Genomic DNA, 24,088 nt, shown 5'->3' with positions numbered 1-24,088 from the left:
CCAGGAAAAAGCATTTGAGGATAAGTAATTATCTGGGACTCAGTAAGTCTTCCCATGCTTTCATAACAGCAGAGATACACACACACACAAACTCGTGGAACCCCACTGCTTTGCACAATCCTGTGCACACTCACGTGTGTCATGCCCTGATTTCCCAGCCAGTCCTCGTAGGGTCTCTTACTTAGGACGGGAGTGTAGGGGAGCAGTCAGAAGCTGTTTGCATTCCCTGCTGTCTGCTGGGCAGCTTTGCTGGAGATGCTTGGGTTGCTTTGTTTTTCCTTGGGAGGTGGGAAGGAGCTTTGGGTTGGAGGCACATCCCGTGCCAGAGCATCCCAATGGCACGTGTGGGGCACTGATCTGTAGCAGAGGAAGGGGAGGAGGTCCCAGCACAGCTCTGCACCATGCTCTGCCACACTGGGCAGCTTGTTCCTGGCTCAGCAGCACCATCAGACAAGAAGCAGGGAAGGAAATCAAGGATGGGGGGTACCATCAAACGCAGTTAGTGCATGCCTTTGCAAGACAAACAGACCCAGAGCTTGCGGGTTGTTCCTGCTTTTGTAGCATTTGTGTGCTGTAGCTGAGCAAAAGGTTCTGCTGCTTGAATCTTCTTCTGCAAGAGCCACCTACCGGTAAATGTCTGCGGGGATGTACTCGGTGTGCACTTCTGAAGCCATTTGAGAACCTAGTCGTTCTTGCTGCAGGACCCCTGTCTTCTGTTAAAAGCTGAACAGTCCCCAGAGCACCTGTTTCCATCAGCTGCCATCATCCAAAGCAGCCAGCCTTCTTACAGTCACCTGGCCCAAACATCCCTTTTGCTCTACACTTGATTCCTGCAAGAGATGGGAGCTTGGCACGCACACCATCATTCCAACACCCCACCCCAGCAGCAAGGGATCACAGCACTGGCACAGCTGAAACAAAAAGGGTGTGCGAGTTTCCTGTTAGCACTCAGTGTGAACAAATCTACCACTGAGCAACACCGTGAGCTCCCACTCACCTCAGCACAGGTCAACCTGTAACCCCAGCCTTCCCCTATCCATGTGCAAACGCACACCCATTCACCACCCTGCCTGCTTTGCACACCCCCATGCACACTCTGCATCGTGTGCCCTCCTTTGCATTCACAGACGTGTGCCAACCACCCCTGGGAACACCTACGTGCCTACACCTTCCACAAACACCCCTTTGTGTGCACCTGTGTGCAAACAGCAAACAGCAGAGGTTGCACGCGATTGCATCATTGGTATCACTGATAACCATGTAAAAAAGCACTGGTCCCAAGACAGATTCCTGGATGACACCACTTGTTATCGGCCTCCACCTGGACATCGAACCATGAATCACCACCCTCTGTCTGTGGCCTTTCAACCAATCCCTTATCCACCAGGTGGTCCACCTGTCAAATCCACATCCCTCCAGTTTAGAGATAAGGATGTGGTGGAGGGCCATGTCAAAGATCTTGCTCAAGTCCAGGTCAATGACATCTGTTACCTTCCTTTTGTCCACAAATGCCATCACTCCATCATAGAAGGCCACCAGATTGGTTAGGCATGGCCTTCCCCTGCTAATGCCGCGCTGGCTGTCTTGGATCACATGCTCATTCCTTATGTGATCAAGCATGTCTTTGAGGCGGATCTGTTCTTCACCATCTTCATCACAGTTACACATTTGAATCAAATAATTGGTGTTCCTGTCACGAAGAAAACCTCTTTGTCTTCTACTCCTGCTGCACTTCTGTGCTTTCACCAGAAGCAAAGGGAGAGGCCACCTCCTAGATCCAAATTTTAAGAAACCAACACCCAATAGGTGTCATCTGAAGTAAAATAGCAGAGAAATTAAGATGACTCTTCTGCATCCAGCTTGGATCACTCCCTCACTCAGGCACACCACCATCAGATCAAGGAGATGCTGCCTTCAGCTTTGAGACTGTATGGGAAATCACAGCTTGAACCTCTGATTAATCAGCTGAGGCAAGTGTTGGGTCAGCTGCGGGAGCACAGGTGAGAGTAATGGAGCTGTGCTCACAGAAGGGGTGGACCTTGACTCAACCTCCTCTGAGACCTCATTTAAAGGCTGACCACCACTGAGGCAGCATCTCTTGGAGATTGCTCCCCAGTTGAGACTGCCTCAGCTTTCTGGTCAAAACATTGACATTGGTGAGTTTTCCTTTGCTAACAACCTTTGACTATTTACCACCATCTTGGTTAACATCTTTTTATTAGCCACCCTTACAGAGACCATAAGGGTTTGGGCTTCCAAACTCTCAGCAAGCATTTGGATCAGCCAGCTTCCTGCTGGGGAGCCCCCTGCATCACTGCTGCCTATTCTGGTACCGGACCCGCAGATGCTTCAGAGCTCATTAGCATGGACTTCCTTCCTCCCCTCAGCAGCTGCTCCTGCACTCACCTTCATTCCTACTCAGATACCGGCCGCTTCCAGCACCAGCTGACCTGCAAGACACAGAAAGGAAAGGTGGGAGTCATGCAAACGCACAAGCCCAAGGCTGCGTCACCACCACGTATGGCAGCCTCGGGAAGTCAGCTGCAACTACAGCCTTTGTCAGAATGGAAACAGGTACCATCAATTCAGTGTGACTTCTGAACTCACTGCCACCATCAGAAATAGGCACTGAAATCGCTCACTTCACTGCAGCTGGTTACCTCCAAATACTTGCAGATGGCGTCATCTGCAAACTTGCTGAGGCTGCATTTGATTCCATTGTCCATGTTGCCTACAGAAATGTTAAAGAACACTGGTCCCAACACCACCCTCCACCTGGAGACTGACCTATTGACTGCAACTCTCTGAGTGTGACCATCCAGACAGTTCCCTATCCTGCAACTGGTCCATCCATCAAAACCATTTTTCTCCACTTTGGTGACCAGGATGTCATGCAGGACGGGATCAAATGCTCTGCACAAGTCCAGGTAGATGATGTCAGTTGCTCTCCCATTATCCACTGATGCTGTTACTCCATCATGAAAGGCCACCAAGTTTGTCAGCCCTGGCTTGACCTTGATGAAGCCATATTGTTACCACCAATCACCTCATCTTTATTTTCCAAACTATGCCAAGGAGAACGAGACAGAACTCTACAATGTCGTGTCACTACAAACCTGTCTGAACCATTGGCTTCTCTGCATGCTCATCACTAGTCTCTCCTTAGCTTGTGTGCCCACAAACAATGTATGGGGAATGTCAGCCACAAATCTTACCTAGGGGACATCTTTGCTTCAAAATCCCTTGAACATCACACAATCCCTTTTAACTCTCCAGGTCTACACTTATTTATGTCAGAATCAGACCATATTTCTGTGCTGCTATATCCTTTTCCTTCTGAAGGGCCTGGATACAACTTGGATTAACATCAGGAGAAGAGTTCCTGCATAGAATCATAGATTTACCCAGGTTGGAAAAGACATTGAAGATCATCAAGTCCAACCACAGCCTAACCAGTACCCTAACTCTAAAAACCCTACACTAAATCATATCCCTGAGTACCACATCCAAATGGCTCTTAAACACAACCAGGGATGGCGATTCAACCACCTCTCTGAGGAGCCTATTCCAGTACATAAAACCTCTAGTACCTAAATCTCTCTAAAAGAGCACAGGTATTAATCTGACCAGAAAGGTTCCTGTTTGTTCATAAAATGTGCCTTTTTCGCTCCATCTTGCATAGGCCACTGGGCACAGGGTAGCTGGGAGACCACAGAACAAGTGGTTCTGTGAGCAAAAGGGAAACCACTGCCTAATCCAACTCCTCCAATCTCTGCACTCTGCTAGGAGGGACATGCCTAAATAGGGTGGCAGATACACACAGGAGATAAATATTTCCACTTCCCTCAGCCAACACTGCTCTGAATATCTATGGGACACGCAGTTGGATGAAAAGGCATTTGACAAAGAAGGAAAAGAAAGAGTTTAGTCTGCTGTGCCATTCTCTCGGTAGCCAGAATAACTAACCCTCGCCAGTGTTAGTTCAAAGAATAGGCAGATTTTATCTCCTGACATGAGCAGTAATTCAAAGAAGCTGGTATATGATCCTGTATCCTGCATATTCACTGCAGGCAGGAAAAGACATTATGAGATAAGGGAGATCTACACATCACTTGTTATGAACACCTCATTGCATCAGGAACAGTTTATTACCCCAGTTGTGAGAATCACCTTCCCTGTTACAGAGGGAAGCACGGACATGGTGAGGCATTCACAGGCCCTTTGGCTGTCACTTAGAGGAGGCCTGCCTGCTCTACCCAGCCTCTACCAGATGCTGGCTGATAGCTCAGTACACAGGGTAGTGTTCTCTGACTTGCCAAGTGTGGGTTTATGTACTAAATGGCACAAAGCCACAGACAGGTGTTAACTCTGACACTGCTGACACGGACCACAAAGACAAATATTTCATGGCACACAACTCTCTGTGCAGTTTTCCTAGAGACAAGCCATACAGCACCCTGGTCCACTCTAACACAACAGCTTCCCTTTGTGCTAATTCTCCTCCAAAACAACAAACAAAAAACTGGACAGGAATGCAGAGATCTACACTGCAATTGAATCAAACCAAAAGCCACTTGCACGGAAAGATAAAACCACACACAAGAGGAGAGTTTATGAAGAGGACCACTCTTGGACTACTTTCCAAGAGGCATCAATTAGTAACTCTCTTTGCTCATTTTTCACACTACTCTACAGTGTCCTCCTGAGCCCCCTTACTCCTGTTGCCAACTACCTAAACTTGTCTTAGGCTGCTCAGCATGTGGATGTTCCCTGATCTTCATATTCACACTTGTGAATAATGAGACTTCTCTTATTTCCCTGGGAAGTAATGCCCACTTTTTTACTTTGACAGAGCTCCTTCCCATCCTAGAAGGGAAAATATCAAGTCAGATCTCCATTAGTCCTTCCATCTCTGCACTGAGCAAAGGGAGCCTTCAGATCTATGCTTAATTCACCCACTCCCCTAGAATTAATGGAACTGTGCTTACTAGAACATATGCTGAAGCTTAAGCACAGTGCAGTGTTTTCAACATGTAGGAATGGCTATAGAACATGCATAAATTCTGGCTGACCTATGACAGCTTAAAGCACTGCAGAGGACTGTTAACAAGCCTGTTTGGACATCACCTTGAATAAATGACGTTATCCCCAAGTAAGGGAAGGAACAGCTGAGCACCGCGGAGGTACACAAAGTGCCAGAGCAAATTCTCACACTGTCAGGTGCAAAGAAAACTCAGATTTCACCCCAAAAACCCAGTTCACAACAAGGCTACAAAATCCCGGCTGAGAATTTCTGTGTTAGACTTGAAGCTCAAGACTGTACTGTAGTTCAACCAACAATATTTTGTGCAGCATGACCTAAAAAGTTCACAATAAAACCAAAACAAACTTCAATTTCAACTTGATAAATGAACTCAGGACATAATAACAAAGAGTGCTGATCTGGGCAAATAAAAGAGCATAAAGAAAAGAGAGCAGTGCAAAAGCTATCAAGCAAAAGCTCAGACTCGCATCCCTTGGAAGTGAAATTAAAGGCTCTCATTCATTTCCAGACAAGTCAGAAATGAAAATACCATTACATGCCATACCTTGAACCACTTGATGTCCACCTTGGGCCTGCACAGCTCACACTCAAACGTGACCTTGTCCTTCTGAATGACGCTAATGTCTGCAAATGGTCTGCTGATTTTCACAGGCAATTCTGAGAAGGAGAAAGAAGGATGTGGATTTAGTTGGAATTTGAGCACATTATCATTACTTGTGCTAGATACAATCATGTTACAACAATCCTCTTGATATTTCACGGATACTCTGGTGGCAATAGCCCAGTGCATAACATTCTTTGCAGCTGGAAGGAAAGCTGGTTCTGCTGTTCAAGTAATCTGGGACAAGAGCAGATAATCACACCTTGCACCAACCAATACCTGTCACAGTGAGCCTCCCCGATGAATTAATGCCTTCTGCTTTAAAGGAAATGAGTCCTGCATCTTCAAGGTCATCTTCTTTCTTCCCCTGGACACCCATCGTGATATTTGGTGCAGGCTTCAGCCGCACGCCGTCCTTCTGCCAAGTCCCTTCCACATCCTCATGGGACACCTCCACCGAAAAGGTGACAGTTCCCTTCTCAGGGAATTCCAGGGGCTGCAGACCTTTCACCAGCTTCATCTGCGCACTGAAAGACAACGGGGAGAGGTTGGAGATCTCACACCAGCAGCTGAGAAACAGAATCATCAAAGGAATCAGAGAAAGGTTTAGGTTGGAAGGGACCTTTGAGATCATCCAGTTACAACCCCCCTGCTGTAGGCAGGGATGCTTCCCTCTACACCAGATTGCACAAAGCCCCATCCAGCCTGGCCTTGAATGCTTGAATAGCATCAGGACTTCCAAAACAAGTTACTTCCCTCTTCCTCTCTGTCTCGCTCCAATTTGTAGGAGGGAGGCAAGGTTCTTTGATATGTGTATACCCGGCGTGAGATTAAGAAGCAACGGTTCAAATGTTGGTCCAACCAGTTTATTATTGTCCTAGCTATTTTTAGGGAGATGGGGAAGGGAAGGTAGGCGATAGAAAAAGTAGGAAATGTAAGCAAGGAGTCTTTGCAGAGAGCGAAAGAGATAGTCACCACCGTGGGTCCAGCGAGGTACACAGTAGGTCCGTTGATCTCAGGAACTCGTCTGATAGCCGCAGGGGATGGGAGACAGCCAGGGAGTTCCGCAGCAAGCCGGTCCCGGGGTTCTTCCGACAAAGTTTTCCCCTCAGGGAATTCTCCGTCAAAGGTGTCTTTGGGAGTTTGTCTCCAAAGTCCCCAGTTTAGCGAGGGCCTTTTATCCCCCATTTCGGTGGGGGTTTTTCTTCTTCTTAACAAACACTTCTTTGTAAAATGATTTAAAACTAACTTTTCTGACATTCCTGTCCCACAGATAAGCCAGCAAGGGTTGGAGGTCTCTGTTGCCAGACACAAGATTTACCACCTTCTGCAGGGGTCTGCTCCTCCCAGCAGCACCCCTGGAAAAGACTGCTTGTCTTGTTCCTGCTTATCTTTGCAGTCCTAAGCAGGGATGGCACGATAACACCCACCATTCACCCTCCTGGATAGTTAGCAGTTGCCTGTCAGAGTCTTATCATCAGAAAGGCCTCAAGAAAGCAAACTTTGAGACAATAAAAGAAAAACAGTTCTGTCTTTCACACTCTCCCAGGTACAGTATCTGCTAATTAAGCAACAGCCTTTGCAAAGAAGAAAACTTGTTCATAACCAGGTCCATGGGTGCTCTTAAATGGATCCTTCCAGATGGAAAAAACATTTCAGGTGGCCTCCTAGATTCTCTCCCTTTTTGTGTTGCACACAAGACTGAAAAAAAAAAATTACTTTTGCAAAGTTCTTCTTGTCATAAGGAAACAAACATTTGGGGAATGGCAGAACCAGGTAAAATTTTCCTTCACGTCAAGAAAGTATAAATTTCACTCTCATGCTCTTGGTGTGCTTTCTGCTATGATTATTTGGACTAATTAAGCTTTTCCCTGATGAAAGCCTAGAAGTATATCACAAGAAGGACCAACTTACCCATGACCTTTTATGACCATAACTGACAATAAAATATTCAGCCAGACTACAGGTTTGAGCAGCTGAGTTGTTTCTAGGATCTCCTGCAATCTCAAGCTTGGAACACACACTTGTCTCTTGACTAAGTGTCTCTTATAGTGCAGTAAAACAACAGGTTTTCACATGGCTATTCCTCATTTACCTTGATCTGAAATCATTCTCAAATCATGCAGGCTCAGTCCAGGGAGAAGGGGAGGAGAGGGGAAGGGAAAGGGGAAGTCAGGTCCTCTAAAATCAGGCTTCTTAGCCTAAAGCTCAACAGCAAATAGCAGTCCACTTCCCCACATTGCTAGACTCCAAGCATTTAAAGAACAACAGCTGACCTCATGATGAGCTCTAACATAGCCAAAGGAATTAATATATTCAAATATTCCCTCAGGGGGAATTGTGGCTGTTCCATGCCCACAGGGTAGAAGACAGCCAGTCCTCCTCTCAGCCACATAAAAAGCTGCTTAGTGCTCCCAAAGCGAATGCTCACCGGTTGTTTCCAATTTGAAGGTCATCTTCTGGCCAGCAGCCTCGCAGATGTATTCTCCAGCATCTTTCTTCTCCAGCTGCTCCACAACCAGACGCCGTGTTTTGCCCACAGATTCCATTCTGAACTTTCTGGAGGAGGCAAGCAGTCTTCCATCCTTGTACCATTTTACTCCAGTTGGATCCTGTGCTACTTCACAGCTGAGGGAGGCACTTGCTGCCAGGGCAGCACTCACCTCTTTCTGCACCTGCTCCTGGTTTATAAACACAGGTTTTGGCTCTGAGGGAAGAAAAGAAAAAGTATTGACTGAGGGACCGAAATGAGACCAACTTGCAGGTTTGTATGTACAGGTTGGAACAGGTTTAGGTTACCACTTGTGCCCAAACTAATAGCCTTCACTAGAGAATATCAGCTCTTCTGTTGAAACAAAGTGTCAAATCTAGGCAAGAAAGAACCCAGGAACTGAAGGAACCAAGAGGGTCCTTGAACACCAGTCCCATGGTTGCAAGTCACTATGCAAACATATTGAACCCAAAAGAACATCTGTCCTGCAGGCAACCAAAACCTGAGTTCCTTTTACTTAAGACCCACTGTGAAACATCAAAACACATAAACATGTGATAGTCAAATCACTGGCTGCCTTTTCATGACCCAGAACAGTACTCCTGGCTTCCTGAACAGACTCCTCATGGCCTCTACCATTGCCACAACTGTGACTGTCAAAGGCACAAAGGAAATATGCTCACCAACGCAGTCCTTTGTTCTTTGTGTGTGATTTGCAGATATCTATCTTACTTTGAGCTCTGGCAATAGTCAGCTCTACCAGGTCTCTTACTGTGAGTAGCAGACTCACCTATCCAGATGCAGCCTCCAACATAAAGGCATAGTAAAAAGGCAGTGTACAACTAGGAGAAGTTCCTGCTTCTCCTGCCATGAAAGGCTGCACGTACAACATGCACTCCAGCCTCACTGCACATACTTATTTTAGTCAAATGTTTAGGTGAACAAGAATTACAGTTTGGGATCTCAGGCACAGGAGAGATTTGAATAATATCTTGAATATTTCTTCCACTGTACATATATCAGTAGTTATTATTCTACAGACAGACTGAAACAGGTCTTTGTGCCATACTAAAACCAAATACTTTCTACAAACCCAGGCAATCAAGTCTAGGGAAAAAACCTCAGCACAGACTACTGCAACTGGACCACTGTATAATAGAAACTAGATTTTACTTTACTGTTCTCTGCTGTATTTCAGCCAACACCTGTCTTACCTGTGACATGAATCTTGAAGGTGAGTTTCTGGCCAGCAGCCTCGCAGCTGTACTCCCCTGCATCTTTCTTCTCCACCTGGCTCACCACCAGCCGACGCTGTTTGCCCTCTGACTCCACCTTGAACTTCTTGCTCCAGGTGATCAGTTTCCCCTCCTTGTACCACTTCACCTCCATCTTCTCCTGGGCCACCTCACAGCTCAGCATGGCATTTTGAGTCAGTACAGCCTTCACCTCCTTTTGTACCTTGTCCTTGTTTGTAAACACGTCTTCTTTCTCTGCAGGGACATCACAACAGTCACACCGTTTTGCCGTAGTCTGCTGCAGACCTTACTCCAGTTCCCCGTTTTCACTAAACTTGCCCTTCACAAGGAGCATCGCGATGCCTCATTAAGACAGGAAAATACTTTCCCTTCTATTTTGCCTTGGGAAATGATACGCGTATCATATCATATCATATCATATCATATCATATCATATCATCATATCATATCATATCATATCATATCATATCATATCATATCATATCATATCACATCATATCACAAAGCTAAACATTTCGCAGTCTGATAGCAGATTTGGACATGAGATTTAGAACACCTGCATGCACTGCTGAACCTCCTCCCTTCTCTTTTTTTCTTCTCATGTCTCTCTACATTTCCAGTAAATCAGAAGGGAACGGCCCTCTAGAACAGGTTGCCCAAGGAGACTGTGGATGCTCCATCCCTGCAGGCATTCAAGGCCAGGCTGGATGTGGTTCTGGGCAGCCTGGGCTGCTGCTTGGCAACCCTGCACATAGGAAGAAGGGGGTTGGAACTGGATGAGCACTGTGGGCCTTTGCAACCCAGGCCATTTATGAGTCTGATTAGTGGCATTTTCCACCTCATTGTGTCATTCAAATTTTGTAACCAGTTCCCTTCCAGCACCTCCCCTTTTCTCACTCCTTGCATGCCTGGTGTTCTCTTGCACTGTAACCCTGCAGGCACCAGATGACTACAAGAGCTGCACAAGTTACCCTCCTTGCCTATGGTTTGTTGCAGTAATTCATTCCTGGATGGAAAAGCACATGTAGAAAAGTGTAGCTATGACACTAGATGACAAAGAAAGTCCTATAGCCAAAATGTTTTGCACCAGAGAGGCTGTCAGTTGATCGTCCAAATGCAAGACACACCAAATGAAGCATTCCTTTATCTCTGGGATTCCAAGCATTTTCTCACCTCTGACTTTCACTTGGAATGTTGCTTTGTCATCTTTTGTTTCACAGCTGTAGCTCCCTTGGTCTTTCAGGGTCACATTTTTGACCATGAGCTTGCGGTGCGTCCCCTGGGAGATGATGGTTGTCCTCTGGTCCTGCTTCACCTCTGTTTGATCTTTCTTCCATACGACAGCTCCGCTTGCAGCTGACACCTCACACACCAGCTCCAGGCCTTCAGAAGGACTGATATTTCTGGAGTCGTTTTGGGCTTGTTGACAGAATTAATGGCTTCATCTGAAGAAAAAAAGAGAAAGTGGTTTACATCCTGACTCAGGCTTATTCAGCACAGCATTAAGATACAGTTAGAGCTGATTGTAATGTCTCTGCTCATTACATTTGGGTGATGGAGTTTCACCTCTGGAGGTACTCACATACAAACGTCTGCTTGATTCTCCTGTGTAAGGAAAGAGTAAGTTCTATGCAGACAGTTCTTATTTCTTCTAATCAATTCTGTATTCTGCACATGTTCTTCTGAAGCTAAAATGAAGGCAGCTAAGTAACGTGTTTGCAATACATGAACAAACCTATTCAACACCTTGTCTCTAAGCTAACAAGCAGCGTTTGATGAGCACATCAGTATTTCATGCCCTTCATTCCATCCAGACAGAACCTGCCTGAGGAGCAAGCTGATGGCTGTCAGCTACAGGCAGACCTAGCTTAGCATTGCATTTCTTAGAGCAACAACTGTTGCTTTCAGTCGCTGAATATACCAAGGCCAATTGCTATGCCAGGCACATTTATGGCGTCAGTGAACAAATAATTCGTTAAAAATTGTAATAGACAGGAGTCATCTATTCTTTTAAAACTAGGTGACCAAAGAACAACAGTCCCTCTAGAGTCAAGCTGTTAAGAACTAATAGCACCAACCAATATCACATACATAGATTACTTCCCTGCCCTAAGACCATCTTGTGACCATTTGGTGCTCCTAATTAAGCCCTCTTGATGGCATTTTGTCTGAGCCATGTGACATTTTGTGATAGGAGTTACTGCTAGTGTTCCCTTCACCCTACACCAAAGTAGGAGGTATCCATTCTCAGGGAATCATGCAGGCTTCCTCTGTATTTGATGCTCAGAGACAGCCCCAGAACTTTTTAAATCTTAGCTTAGCTCTCATCCAATAATGTTCATCAAACAGTGCAATTTGTCTTTTGGGGATGCCTTTGTTCTGCATCAACCAGTTCCAAAGGAGTCTTCTTGGCTTGTTTTAGATCAGTTTTTCAACAGATAAAGCCAGGGTCTTTGAATTACAAAGTGAAATTGCAGAATGCATGATTCTCAACCAAACAGAACAGGAGGTGGGATGCAGGGTGAATACCTGAGCCAACACCACCTGCAAGCAATCCTTCAATATCTTAGAAATCTCTAGCCATTCCAAATCCAGTGTTGTGCTTGATCTATCATCTCTGCTGAGTTTTTAGCTAGCTGATGGTGAGCATCACGGTGGTGATGGGTGAGCAGTCAGACTAGAGGGTCTTAATCAACCTTAAGGATCCTGTGATCAGAGGAACGTGAATGTGCTGTTAGAGGTCACAAGCGCTGCACTGCAGCATGAGCATACACAGCGAAAGGCTTTCAGTAGAGCTTCAGTTCATAAATGAGGACTGGGTTATGGAAAATAGGCTCAAGATAGAAACCAGAAAACATATCTTAACGCCAGGTTCTGTGAATGCAGCCAGCTGAATTTCACAGATATTGAATTTCAATGACAATTTCTTGTGTTATTTTACCCGCCAGCTCCACCCTGAACTGGAACAGGTCAGTGACAAGCATTACTCCTCCAGGCTTGACCTGACAGTGCTTTACTTGTACTATGAGCTAATGGCTGTGCTTACAGCACCTCAGGGAGACACCTCAGAGATCACAACATCCTTCGGGTACAGCAGGAGACACTGAACTCTCCAAATATGGGGTTTAATTTGTACAAAGAGGATACAGGATTCCAATGCTAAGAACTTAGGATCATTTCAGTCAGTGGTTTAAAGATGATGTAAGCGCTGAGGCAATTCATGAACTAGAAGAATGAAGCCCAGATGTCAGGGCTCAAGTCATGACTCCAGCGTCAGTTGGACCTAAGGCAGTCCTGAATTCATCACAACACAGTTACATTATTTGCTCATCCTGTGGATTTGCATAGGGACAACAGTAAGGTCAGAATTGCTTCAATAGAGCTATGCAATCTTTGTCCTAAATACTGGAAACCCACAGGGCTGGACAAATAAAATGAATTAAGTCTGAAGTGCTTTACATGGATTGTGATCCCATGTTTGCCTCACAAACTTACCTGAGACTTTCCAATCAAAAATCAGAGTGTTATCTCCAATTTTGCAGATGTTCCCTCGTCTTCTTTCGTTACAGCTGAAGCCACAACCTTATGCAGTTTCCCTTTATCTTCCATTGTGAATTTCTTACTGGTTGCGATTTCTTTGCCATTTTTGTACCACTTCACCATGACATTGGCTTCAGAGGTCTCAGAAACAAATTCAGCTTGTTTTCCAGCAACGGCCCTGATTACTCCTCCAGTTGTCTCTTTGATTACGAAGTTTGCCAGTGCTGAAACAAAATATGAAGAGAAAAAATACATATGATGGTAAAGAACTGCGGGGACATTGGTGACCATGAGGCATTCATTTATCATAAGATCAAACGTGCACGTTTAATCCTTGTTCTAATTGCTAGATTCTAATTCAGAAGCTGGCAAATTGGCAGCTTTTATAAACCACGTACCAGATTACCTTATCTCTACAAGTTGAAGGACATACACTGGACAGGGGACAGAGCCAAAGGAAGAAGCCCAAGGCTTCAAGAAAATGTCTAAAATAGGAAAACTGAGGAAAGAATTGGAACAAGCAAACTAGAAGGAAATCAATGGAGGGGGTATCTATTACTGCATTGTAACCCCCTGGCAAACAAATCGAGCCTAAAAGATGGAGATATCACTTAGGACTGAAAAGAAAAACAGAATTCCTTTATGGAAATTAATTGGAGTGCAAAAGTTAGATGATAAAACTGGCCCCTATTAACACACAGTGGAATAATTGACTGCAAAGATTCAAAATCTCACCACTGTCTTAGCCAAAAGTTTAAGCCTAAGTCCACGGTCCTATTTTACTGAGGGTAATTGAGCTTGTTTTCCAACTTCTTGTTAACATATCATTTCAATACAGCGCACACAACTGAGTTGGGTCTGTTGAGAAAGCGCAGTCAGAGCTGCTAAAATCAAAGTCTGGATTATGCATGCATTTGTTCTGCAGTTCCAAGAACACACATGTATAATAAAAATTCAACAACGTTCTACAGAATGCCTGTATTTAGGAGCTCGAGAGCCAGCTGATGGACACTGGGATGCCTGAGATCCTGTCAATACATTTAACTCCATCCTATCATACAGTCAAATTTCATTCATTTTTTCAGGAACTGTCTCTTATCATTGTAGTCCCGTCACCACTGCTGGATGTGAGCCCAACCACACAAAAGCAGCTGCTGGTTTTCACTGCAGATACTGCACTAAGGAGAAACAGCCTCCGGACTGGACCAGCTGAGCGTGGCCCTACCAGGATTTGCTCCAAAGGTCTTATTACCAGTAGTGCTTCCTGATGAAATACATGGGGGTCCTCCTTTGATTCCAACCCCAACCCACCCCACCATGCCCCCTGATAACATCCATCAGGGCCACATCTCGACAGCTCCTGAACACCTCCAGGGATCCCACCACCTCCCTGGGCAGCCTGTGCCAGTTAATTCTGTGGGCAGACCTGCCAGTATGAAATATGCTAACATGACAAAGAGAGAGAAGAAAAGCAAAATTAAGACTAGCTGACAAGCCTTGGCAGGAAGTTCTGCTCTCCATCAATTTAGTCCCTGTGACTCTTCACAGGTGTTTTCTACATTTTGGATCACTGCTACAAAAAGAGCTGTTGACATCATCTCTTGTGGCCACCCTGACAGAAGAGCAGGAAGGCTGGGATGCTCTTTTTCCTATCTTTCCCTTGACTTCCTCTATATCTTAGGGACGAATCACAGCACAGAACACAGAAATCAAATGGCTCTACAAAGCAGATTGGCCAGTTCAAGTCAAAACAGCCACTGAAAACACCCCAGATGCTGTCTGACAACAGCTGGACTGTCGGGGAGTCAGGTGAATGCAGTCTGCTGGCCCTGGGCTGGAAGAGGACAGCCCAGACTGTCACATACCTTTCACTGAAAGCTGATAGAGCATTTTATCCCCCTCACAGATGCACTGACAACTTCCAGCATCATCCATTGAGTTGTTGTGAATTTTCAGGGTGTGTTTCTTCCCCACAATTTGCAGTTCATATTTTTCACTGGCCTTGAGCTCCTTCCCATCCTTCATCCACTCCACAGTAGCACCTGTGTCTGAAAGCTCAGCCTGCAGTTTGGCTTCCTCACGCAGCCGAGCGCAGATCTTCTCTACATCTTTGCTCTTCTTGGTAAATCTCACTGCAGCACCTGTCAGGAGCAAAGGCCTCGTTATTTCAATTGATATCAGGCTAACGTGGTCAATGTTTGCTGCAAGATCTCTGAAAAAGTATCACCTTCTGTTCCTGCACTCATCATTGTGTCAGTGCTGAGCAATTCAAGATATTTCATTTGGTCTTCTTGCCAGATTTACTAAGTAAAAATCAACCAAACATCTCCTTCTACTGATTAATAATGCTCTAAACATGCTTCTGCAGAGGTTTCCACCCAATGACAAACAAGTCCTCCCATCATGAATGTTTATTTGTAATATTTTGTCATGCAAAGCTGATTGATAGAGATATTATTGGAATGATTGCTCCCCTACTTCTAAACTATTCCAGTGCAATCAGAAAGGCTGTCTGAACCTGGAGCTGAAAGTACTGCTCTATGGTGATGCAGTGGTAAACCTGGTGACTGAATGCACTGGCCAAGAGCTGTGAACTGCAGACATTCATCAGCTGGCATGGAGCAATCTGGTTCAGATACCAAGCAGCTGGGTAGATTGGCTTACCCTACACTCAGTGCTATCATGTTTAGGTCATTACCAGGACTCACATCAGTCCATGGGATGCAATTTCAGGTATTTGGTACAGTCAGTGAATGCCTGCAGCCCCAGTTCTAATCATCAGATCACAGCAACTATGCTTTGACTGTAAGAGGAAAGGAGAAGGATCAAAGCAAATACCTCTCACTCTCATCTTGCTGCTGACATCAACATTTTGGGCAACAAATTTCACTTCTGCTCCATCATCGTTCTTGGTGACGTTCTTTATCATTAGGCTGTGAGTAGTTTGGGTTCTCTTGATGATGCAGGTCTCGCTTTCCTGTAAGACTTTACCACTGAGGTACCAAGTGCTGCAACACATTGTTGTAAGATCAGTAGTAAACATGGCATCCCCTCCAGGTACAGCTTCACCAGTTGTTAGGGGGGATTTCACAGCCAGGACTGGGTCTGAGGAAGAACAACATGTATGTCTTAATGCTCTTTAGATGCAAGTCTGGTATCTCAATTAGAAATGGAAGATTAAATCATAGGTACATTTCTACTTCTCCCTTTGCATGAGTGCTGGAAGAAGCACTTCTGTGCTTAAGATCTGTTACAGAAAGTTCTGCCTCTTGCACATGTGAGATATCAAAAGATAAGGATATTCATGTCTCTGTCACAGAAACAGAACTTGTATCACTTCAGTGGTAGCTGGAAGTTGATAGGAGATAGGAGAACTAGGAATAAAGGAAAGCCTTTGGTGTGTTAATGCACTACTATCCTTAAAGTCAAAGGAAACATCTTTAGGGAACTAACACAGCTGCTCATGGGGTTTTTGTGCTTACCAAGGTGCACGCTCCCTGGGAATTCCAGAGACGGACTCTGTCCATGCGCATTGACTGCAGACACTTGGAACTGATCATCAGCCTCTGCAGACAGATTTACAGCCCCTGCACAGCTCTATATAACAGTCTTATAGAACTACCTCTAGTAGAAGCAATCTCCACACAGAGATCCTTTTCCAGCACACTCCGACACGGGGGGGAGCAAAACGGGGGGGGCACATACACACACAGCGCCAGGGGGGGCCCGTAACCGACCCCCACCCATCCTTTAAAGGGGTGGGGGGTCCGTTTTAATGGGGGGGGGCCGAGACCACCTTCACCCCCCCCCCATCCCTTAAAAGGGGGGTGTCCATTTTGGTGGGGGGGGGGCAGTGACAATCCCCCCCCCCCACCCCATCGTTTAAAGGAGGGGGGGTCCGAGACCAGCCCCCCCCACCCCATCTTTTAAGGGGGGGGTCAGGGGCTCATGGGGGCAGCACAACGTGCACAACATTGGGGGGGGGGGGGGCTTTAAAAGGGGGGGTTTACGAAAAGCACAGCTCTCAACTATAGATGGGATTGGGGGGGGCTCAATCGATGGGGGGGCCCCTTCATGCAGGGGGAGCACAGCATAAGGCAGCGGCTTTGAGGGGGGGGTTGGGGCTGTTTGGCCTTTGGGGGGGTTATTGTGTGCTCCACCCCCACCACCCCCACAGACAATGGGGTGTTAATGTGAGGGGGGGGGCTTAGATTAGTTGCGTTCCCTATAGCGCTGCCCCCCCCCCGTCATTAACCCCCCCCGCTTTATCCTTACGGCTGAGCCCCCCCCCGACAGCGCCCCATTCATCTTGATGGGGAGGGGGGGGGGTTTGTCACACGACCCCGGCGCGGCTTACGGCACATCGTCGACCCCACCCCCACCCCCCATAACCCCACCCGGGGGGGGTCCTATAACTGGAGGGCAGCGGCTGCACAAAGAGCCCGCGGGGGTCGGAGAGCAGCACTTTGGCTGGGGGGGGGGGGGGGGGGCCACGGGGTCCGGGGGTAATGCTGCCCCACCCCCTCCCCCACCCCCCACTGCCGACCCCCCCCCGCGTTGCCCCCCCGCCCCAACGTCAGCTCCTGCGGCAGCTCCTCGTCGCTCTCCTCCTCCTCTTCCTCGTCTGGGGGCTCAATATGTGGAGGGGGGGGGTCCCATCGGGCAGTGGCAGCTCCGCCGGCTCCGATTGGCTGAGCCGCAGTGCGCGGGAGCGGCTGTTGTGTGCCGGTCGGTGGAGGGGCGGCTCTTCATGGAGCTGCCCCGCAGCCAACAACAGCCTGAATGAGATCCTGGAGTCCCAGACGCTGGAGGATGAGCTGGGAAAGAGCAGAGGCTCCCCACAGAAGGGCAAATCACGTCTGATAACGTGAGTGTGGAGCACAGCCAGCCCCTTCCTCACATGTGTGGGGCTTCCATGTTCCTCTGTGCCCATTGCAGTGTGCCACCCCAATCCTGCTGCCCAGCCAGGAGTGGATGGGATGAGCAGGTTGGGATGCACAGAGCAGTGCTCAGACATTGCTGGGACATTTGTGCACTGCTGTTGAGCTTCCCTTTGTGCAGCAGGGGAGAGGATGGAGGTTTACAGGTGGATGGTTGTTATTTCTATGGCATTGCACAGTTGGTAGAACCTTGTCCATTCCCAAACTTATTGCAGGGCATGCGGGAATTTGTGCAGTTGTAGTTCCTGAATTGTGCTATTTAAAACCCTCCTGTAAATGGGGATGTTTTGTAATGCCTGCTGGGGCTGCAGGCAGCATTGCCTTCCTCCTTAGGGGGCAGGTTTAATCACAAACCTCCCTATTTCCTCTCACAGTCGTCCTACAAACCATGTCTGGGCATTGCTGTCTCGGCCTGGATCTCAGCTCCTGAGACTGTCAGATGTGAAGCAGCAGCAGCTGGGACAGGGCTGGCTCTGTGTGCCCTCTGTGGGTCTGTGGGCACAGAGTGGGGCAGAGGGATGACTGTGAGAGGGAGGAATTGCCCAGCCACTAGAAAGAGGAAATCAGCTGAAAAGGGGAGATTTTAGAAGCACTGAGGCTGTGGCTGCTTTGACAGTAAGAAGAAACCAAGCTGTCACTGTGCAGATGGGAACTCCAGTAGGAGAGCTGTGGTGGCTTTACAGATGGCAGACAGCAGCTGGAGTGTAGAGCCAAGGGTAGGGGGGGGATCTTCCTCTTAGCAATGCCATGCAAAGAATGATGCAGACTCCTGCAGGGTCGGCTTTGCTGTGTGACCCTGGGTGGAAGCAGCTGGAAGGTCTCAGCCCTTCTGCGTTATCCCAGGAGCTGGGGCAGTGCTCGGTCTCATCCCACCTCTGCTAATAGCAAATGCAGAATCCCTTATCTGAGTGCCCTTTTCTCTCATGTAGAGTCACCAACCCTGGGAAGTTCACAAAAAGTTTGGGTGTTGTGTTGAGGGATGTGATTTAACTGGGAAGTATTGGTGATGGTTGGACTGGATGATCATAAGATCATCCAGATCATAAGATCTGAGATCATAAGATCATAAGATCATCCAGGTCTTTTCCAACCTTGAAAATTCTATGGAGTTGTAGCAGATTGTGGGGGTGTAGGTGTGGTATATATATGTACACAGATGGGAATATCCGTATGGAAAAGATAGATCCATGTGTGTTCTGGGCTGCACTGAAAAAGGGGTGGCCAGCAGGAGAGGGAGGTGATTGTCCCTTCCTGCTCAGCTCTTGTGAGGCCATATTTGCAGCACTGTGTCCAGGCCTGGGAAGGATGTGGAGCTGTTGGGGGGGGTCCAGAGGAGGGCCACTGTGATGATCAGAGGGCTGGAGCAGCTCTCCTATGAGGAAAGGTGGAGGGATCTGGGCTTGTTTAGCCTGGAGAATGGAAGGCTGTGGGGAGACCTCATTGTGGCCTTTGAGTACTTGAAGGGAGCGTATAAACAGGAGGGGGAATGGCTGTTTATGAGGGTGGATAATGATAGGACAAGGGGGAATGGTTTAAAACTGAGACTGGGGAGGTATAGGTTGGATCTTAGGTAGATGTTTTTTGCTCAGAGGGTGGTGACGCACTGGAACAGGTTGCCCAAGGAGGTTGTGGATGCCCCATTCAAGGCCTGCAGGCATTCAAGGCCAGGTTGGATGGGCTCTGTCCATGAGCATTGACTGCAGACACTTGGAACTGATCATCACCCTCTGCAGACAGATTTACAGCCCCTGCACAGCTCTATATAACAGTCTTATAGAACTACCTCTAGTAGAAGCAATCTCCACACAGAGATCCTTTCCCAGTGCCCCTTTGTGACGTCATAATGCCCCTTTGTGACATCATAACACCCCTTTGTGACATCATAATGCACCTTTCTGATGCCATAATGCCCCTTTCTGACGTCATAATGACCCATTGTGATGTCTTAATGCCCCTTTGTGACGTCATAATGCCATTTGTGATGTCATAATGTCATTTGAGACGTCATAAGGCTCCTTTGTGATGTCATAATGCCCCTTTGTGACGTGATAATGCCTCTTTGTGACGTCATAATGCCCTTTGTGACATCATGATGCCCCTTTGTGATGTCATAACACCCATTTGTGACGTCATAATGCCCCTTTCTGACGTCATAATGGCCTTTTTTGCGTCATAATTCCCCTTTGTGATGTCATAATGCTTCTTTGTGATGTCATAATGCTACTTTGTGATGTCATAACGCCCTTTGTGACATCATAACACCCTTTGTGACGTCATAACGCCCTTTGAGACGTCACAATGCTCCCTTGTGATGTCATAATGCTCCTTTGTGATTCATAATGCCCTTTGTGATGTCATAATGCCCTTTCTGACGTCATAATGCCCCTTTGTGATGTCATAATGCTTCTTTGTGAGGTATCTGTGGTGCCATTGATAATGAAGTGTGATGAACTGGAAGGCTTTCAGTAGAATTGCAGCCCTAACATAAACAATGACTTGAACTCTGGAATTCTGTGTAAAATCATTACCTAGCTTGTGGTCCAGGTCTTCAAACCAAAGGCTGTGAGGTGCTGCTCTTGTTGACACAGGCTGTGAAAGATGACTTGAGCTCTAAGAGTAATTTCCCTTCTGCTCTTTATATGAATGTCAAATCCACAATTAGAATATTAAGAACATAATATAAAAGTTTGTGCTGCTGGACTGAGGACTTCCATTAGCTGTTAGCCATAGTTTGGAACTTGCAAAGCAATCATATTGGAGCCTTGCTGGGCAACCTGCTCCAGTGTCTCACCACACCCACAGTAAAGCATTTCTTCCTAATATCCAATCCTAATCTACCTTCTTCCCATGTAAAGCCATTTCCCCTCATTCTGTTGCTACCTGCCCTTATGAAAAGTCCCTCCCCAGCCTTCCCTGTAGGCCCTCTTCAGATACTGGAAGGCCACTCTAAGGTCTCCTTGGAGTCTTCTCCAGGCTGAAGAGCCCCATCTCTCTCAGCCTGTGCACATAGTAGAGGTGCTTTCAGCCCTCTCTGATCACCTTCATGGCCCTCCTCTGGACCTGCCTGAACATCTCCAAGTCCTTCTTGTGTTGAGGGCTCCAGAACTGTGTGCAGTGCTCCAGATGGGGTTTCAATGAGAGGAGTGTGGAGGGGCAGCACCACCTCCCTCGACCTGCTGGTCATGCTTCTGTGCTTTAAGCTTATGCTTTAAGGTCCTATATGCTTTAAGGTTTAGATAGTGCAGTCGCCTCACCTCTTCAGGTTTATCTGTGAAGGTCCCTTCCAAGTGAACCGTGCTGATCCAGACAGTTCGGACTGCTCATTAAAATGTTTTAGTAAGTTGGGCTGGTCCTACGAAGCAGTATGACTGCAGTAAGAAGTGTACATGGTGCGCTGTGAGTACTGCACACATTCCTCTTGGCAGCTTGTGGAACAGAAACTGTGCATTGTTTGGATTGTGTAAGTATTCCTGTTGGTCTCTTGTGATGCTTACCTTCTTAGAGCACCTTTCCTCGTTTGGCTCTACATATTTTGCTACCTTACTTGTTCTGTTTGGCTTAGCAGGGAAGGTCTTCTTCTGAAGCATCCTCAGTCTTGGTCTGGGCAGCATACTTAGAAATGACATGGACGTTACATGAGTGGGTGGTCAAAGGGGGGAAGAACTCACCTTTCTGATCTGTTTCCTTTTAGAACACAGTCCTGGAGAGGATTTGCTTTCCTTGTTTCCTGGAGACTTGGATTCTTAGATGGTTTTGACTGCAGCTATTTCTGATGTTAATTCCTTTTTCTGTACTTTAGTAGCCAAGTGCAAGTAGAGTGCTTTGGAATTGTCTGAAGTTGTCAGGTTGCGTGTGATCACATATGTAACGTGGAGTTATGTGTGGTGCCAGTGATAATTAAGTGTGATGAACTTGAAGGCTTTCAGTACATTTTCAGCCCTAATGTAAACAGTGACTTGAACTCTGGAATTCTGTGTAAAATCATTAGCTAGCTTGTGGTCCGGGTCTTGAAACCAAAGGCTATGAGGTGCTGCTCTTGTTGACACAGGCTGTGAATGATGACTTGAGCTCTAAGAGTAATTTCCCTTCTGCTCTTGATATGAACATCATATCAACAATTAGAATATTAAGAACATAATATAAAAGTTGTTGCTGCTGGCCTGTGGACTTCCATTAGCTGTTAGCCATACTTTGGAACTTGCAAAGCAATCTTATTTAGACTTTAGTGATGAAATCTTCTGATGAAATCCTCCTTCTAATTCTGCAAAAGAATCTCGATGGAACATTTCTGTCTGAAAAGGCTCTGGCATATGAAGATGTGCCAGACTGCAGCCATGTGCCAGATGCGTTTGGATCCATGGAATTTTCTGATGTAGCTTCAGTGTTTGAAGAATCTCCACTAGATCTAAATACTCAGAAAACAAAGCAGGTGTGTGAAGATGTACAGCTAGTTTCTTACAGAAAAAATACAGCTCTTAATCTAGAAATCTGCTTCTCATTGTATCTAGTGCTTACTCCATATTTAAGTATCTAGTGGACCTTGACCAAAGGAAGATAAACATAGAGCAAAGAAGTATGTTAAGCATAAATTTTGGTGCCTTCTACCTGTAGGCCATGGTTGGTTTAATGAGAACCCTAACTCCAGTGTTTGGTTTGCACAGAAACAGCAAGCAAGGGAACAAGTAAAGGAGTCAGTGAGGATTTTAAAACACAATGGGAAGAGATAAGGCACAGTTAATAAGATTCTGGAGTTAGGCTGGAGGTAGGCAGAGGTTGAAAGGTACCGAAAGAAATTCAATCTTACTGTGTTGGACAAAAAAATCCACTGTGATATTATTCAAATTTTTAACTAAACCAAGTGATAATTCATATTTATGTTTAGATAAGCTGGTGAGGGTTAATCTTCAATGGAGAATTGAGTTGAACAAATCAAAAAATGGCGTTTGACAGTCTATAAGAAACGAACTTATTCTAGGAGAGAATCAGAGTTTTCAACTGTTTTGTTCAATAGCCAAATAATGTATGATATTTTTATAAGCATTGTGTCTGACCTTCTCAGCTGTTAGAATTTCTTTGACAGTAACTTCTCCGGCTGTGATCAGAAAACCTTTTGTTCCATCTCTGGCAGCATTCGAGGCATGATACTCAACTGGGTGATATGGAATTCACACTGTCAACTCCAGTGACAAGAAAAGTGGCATCTAAGCAGCGTGCAAACACAGAGAATGTTGATGCAGAGTCAGCGTTAAGAAATGAGCTGCCCTTTGCATTTCCTGCTCCTGCTCTTTTTGAAGAGTCAGACAGAGAAGCAAGTAGAAGGCATACCCTTTCAGGCGCCTACTTCCAAAGGTATGTTGTATCTAACAAATGAAAACCTAGAACATGTGTGGGGTTTATTTGGTCACAGCACATACAGCCACCAGCCTGTACATCTAACAGTGCACTGCAAGCAGTTTAACCATCTATCAGGGCACGGTACTCGTCTATTAATGATAGAAGTTCTCACAGTTTCACAAGGATCATGCCTTGAGATGCATTCAGATAATGAGACAAGTGCTGTGCTCCTAAATCTAGCATGTGCTTCTACTTCCCATCGAGATCTAGTAGATAATTTCTTTAACATTCATGATGAGGGTTTTGTTTTTATTTTTTTCTGGTCTATTATTTTGAGTGAAAGAAAAGGGTATGCTTTTATTTAAGCGTGCTTTTGATTGTAACATGCTTCTATATTAAATGTAACCTACTGAATTCCTCATGATAGCATACCAGTATTTGTGTGTATCTGTTCTCCCTAACAGAGTAAGAAGAGACTCAGTGAACCTGGACAGTGTTACCCAGGGTTGTGAGAACAGCTGAATGATTGTTGAGAACTGGTCAACTCGTGAGCCTGAGACCTGGGATCCTCCATCCTAGGGTGGAACTTTACTGGAGCACGTGGGTGCCACAGCAACAAAAGGACTGTGTACAATAGACTGAGAGTTTGCTGAGTTTCTTGGTTGACAGAAAGCACAACTAACTCAGCAGCAAGTGACGTATTTGGGATAGGAGATGACAGCTGGACTTTGAACCTTAAGGACTGCCAAGAAAGAAGCCATCTGCTCAACCCCTGAGCTGCAAACTGCCAAGGAACTCCATACGTTGCCAGGAATGACAGGAGGGTGCCGACCATGGATACACAGCTACGGACTGATGGTAAACTTGAAACAGCTTGAAGTG

General features: G+C 46.2%; 2 protein-coding genes across 3 annotated transcripts; both read right to left on the bottom strand.

The window, feature by feature from the left end:
* Positions 1-2,405: 2,405 nt before the first annotated feature.
* On the bottom strand, positions 2,406-7,651 carry LOC146754839 (obscurin-like protein 1). Its single transcript, XM_085526594.1, has 4 exons — positions 6,621-7,651; positions 5,925-6,172; positions 5,589-5,701; positions 2,406-2,450 (listed from the first exon to the last, which is right to left on the bottom strand). Exons 2-4 carry the CDS (start codon positions 6,163-6,165, stop codon positions 2,415-2,417), a joined length of 390 nt encoding a protein of 129 aa, XP_085382720.1. The 5' UTR covers positions 6,166-6,172; positions 6,621-7,651; the 3' UTR covers positions 2,406-2,414.
* A 2,810-nt stretch (positions 7,652-10,461) lies between these two features.
* On the bottom strand, positions 10,462-16,615 carry LOC146754838 (myosin-binding protein C, fast-type-like). Of its 2 annotated transcripts, XM_085526648.1 has the most exons (5): positions 16,415-16,615; positions 15,771-15,940; positions 14,798-15,073; positions 12,888-13,156; positions 10,462-10,837 (listed from the first exon to the last, which is right to left on the bottom strand). In XM_085526648.1, the coding sequence occupies exons 2-4, from the start codon at positions 15,859-15,861 to the stop codon at positions 12,909-12,911; spliced, it is 615 nt and encodes a 204-aa protein (XP_085382774.1). In that variant the 5' UTR covers positions 15,862-15,940; positions 16,415-16,615; the 3' UTR covers positions 10,462-10,837; positions 12,888-12,908. The 2 variants fall into 2 exon arrangements, with proteins under 2 accessions (XP_085382774.1, XP_085382773.1); XM_085526647.1 differs by lacking the exon at positions 16,415-16,615 and having other exon boundaries at positions 15,771-16,080.
* Positions 16,616-24,088: the final 7,473 nt, after the last annotated feature.

Source organism: Coturnix japonica, chromosome 37, assembly GCF_054131305.1.
Source record: "Coturnix japonica strain WE chromosome 37, WE-NBRP24, whole genome shotgun sequence".
Classification (NCBI taxonomy): Eukaryota; Metazoa; Chordata; class Aves; order Galliformes; family Phasianidae; genus Coturnix; species Coturnix japonica.
Note: the sequence above shows the minus strand (reverse complement) of the source record. Positions and strands in the feature narration are given on the sequence as shown.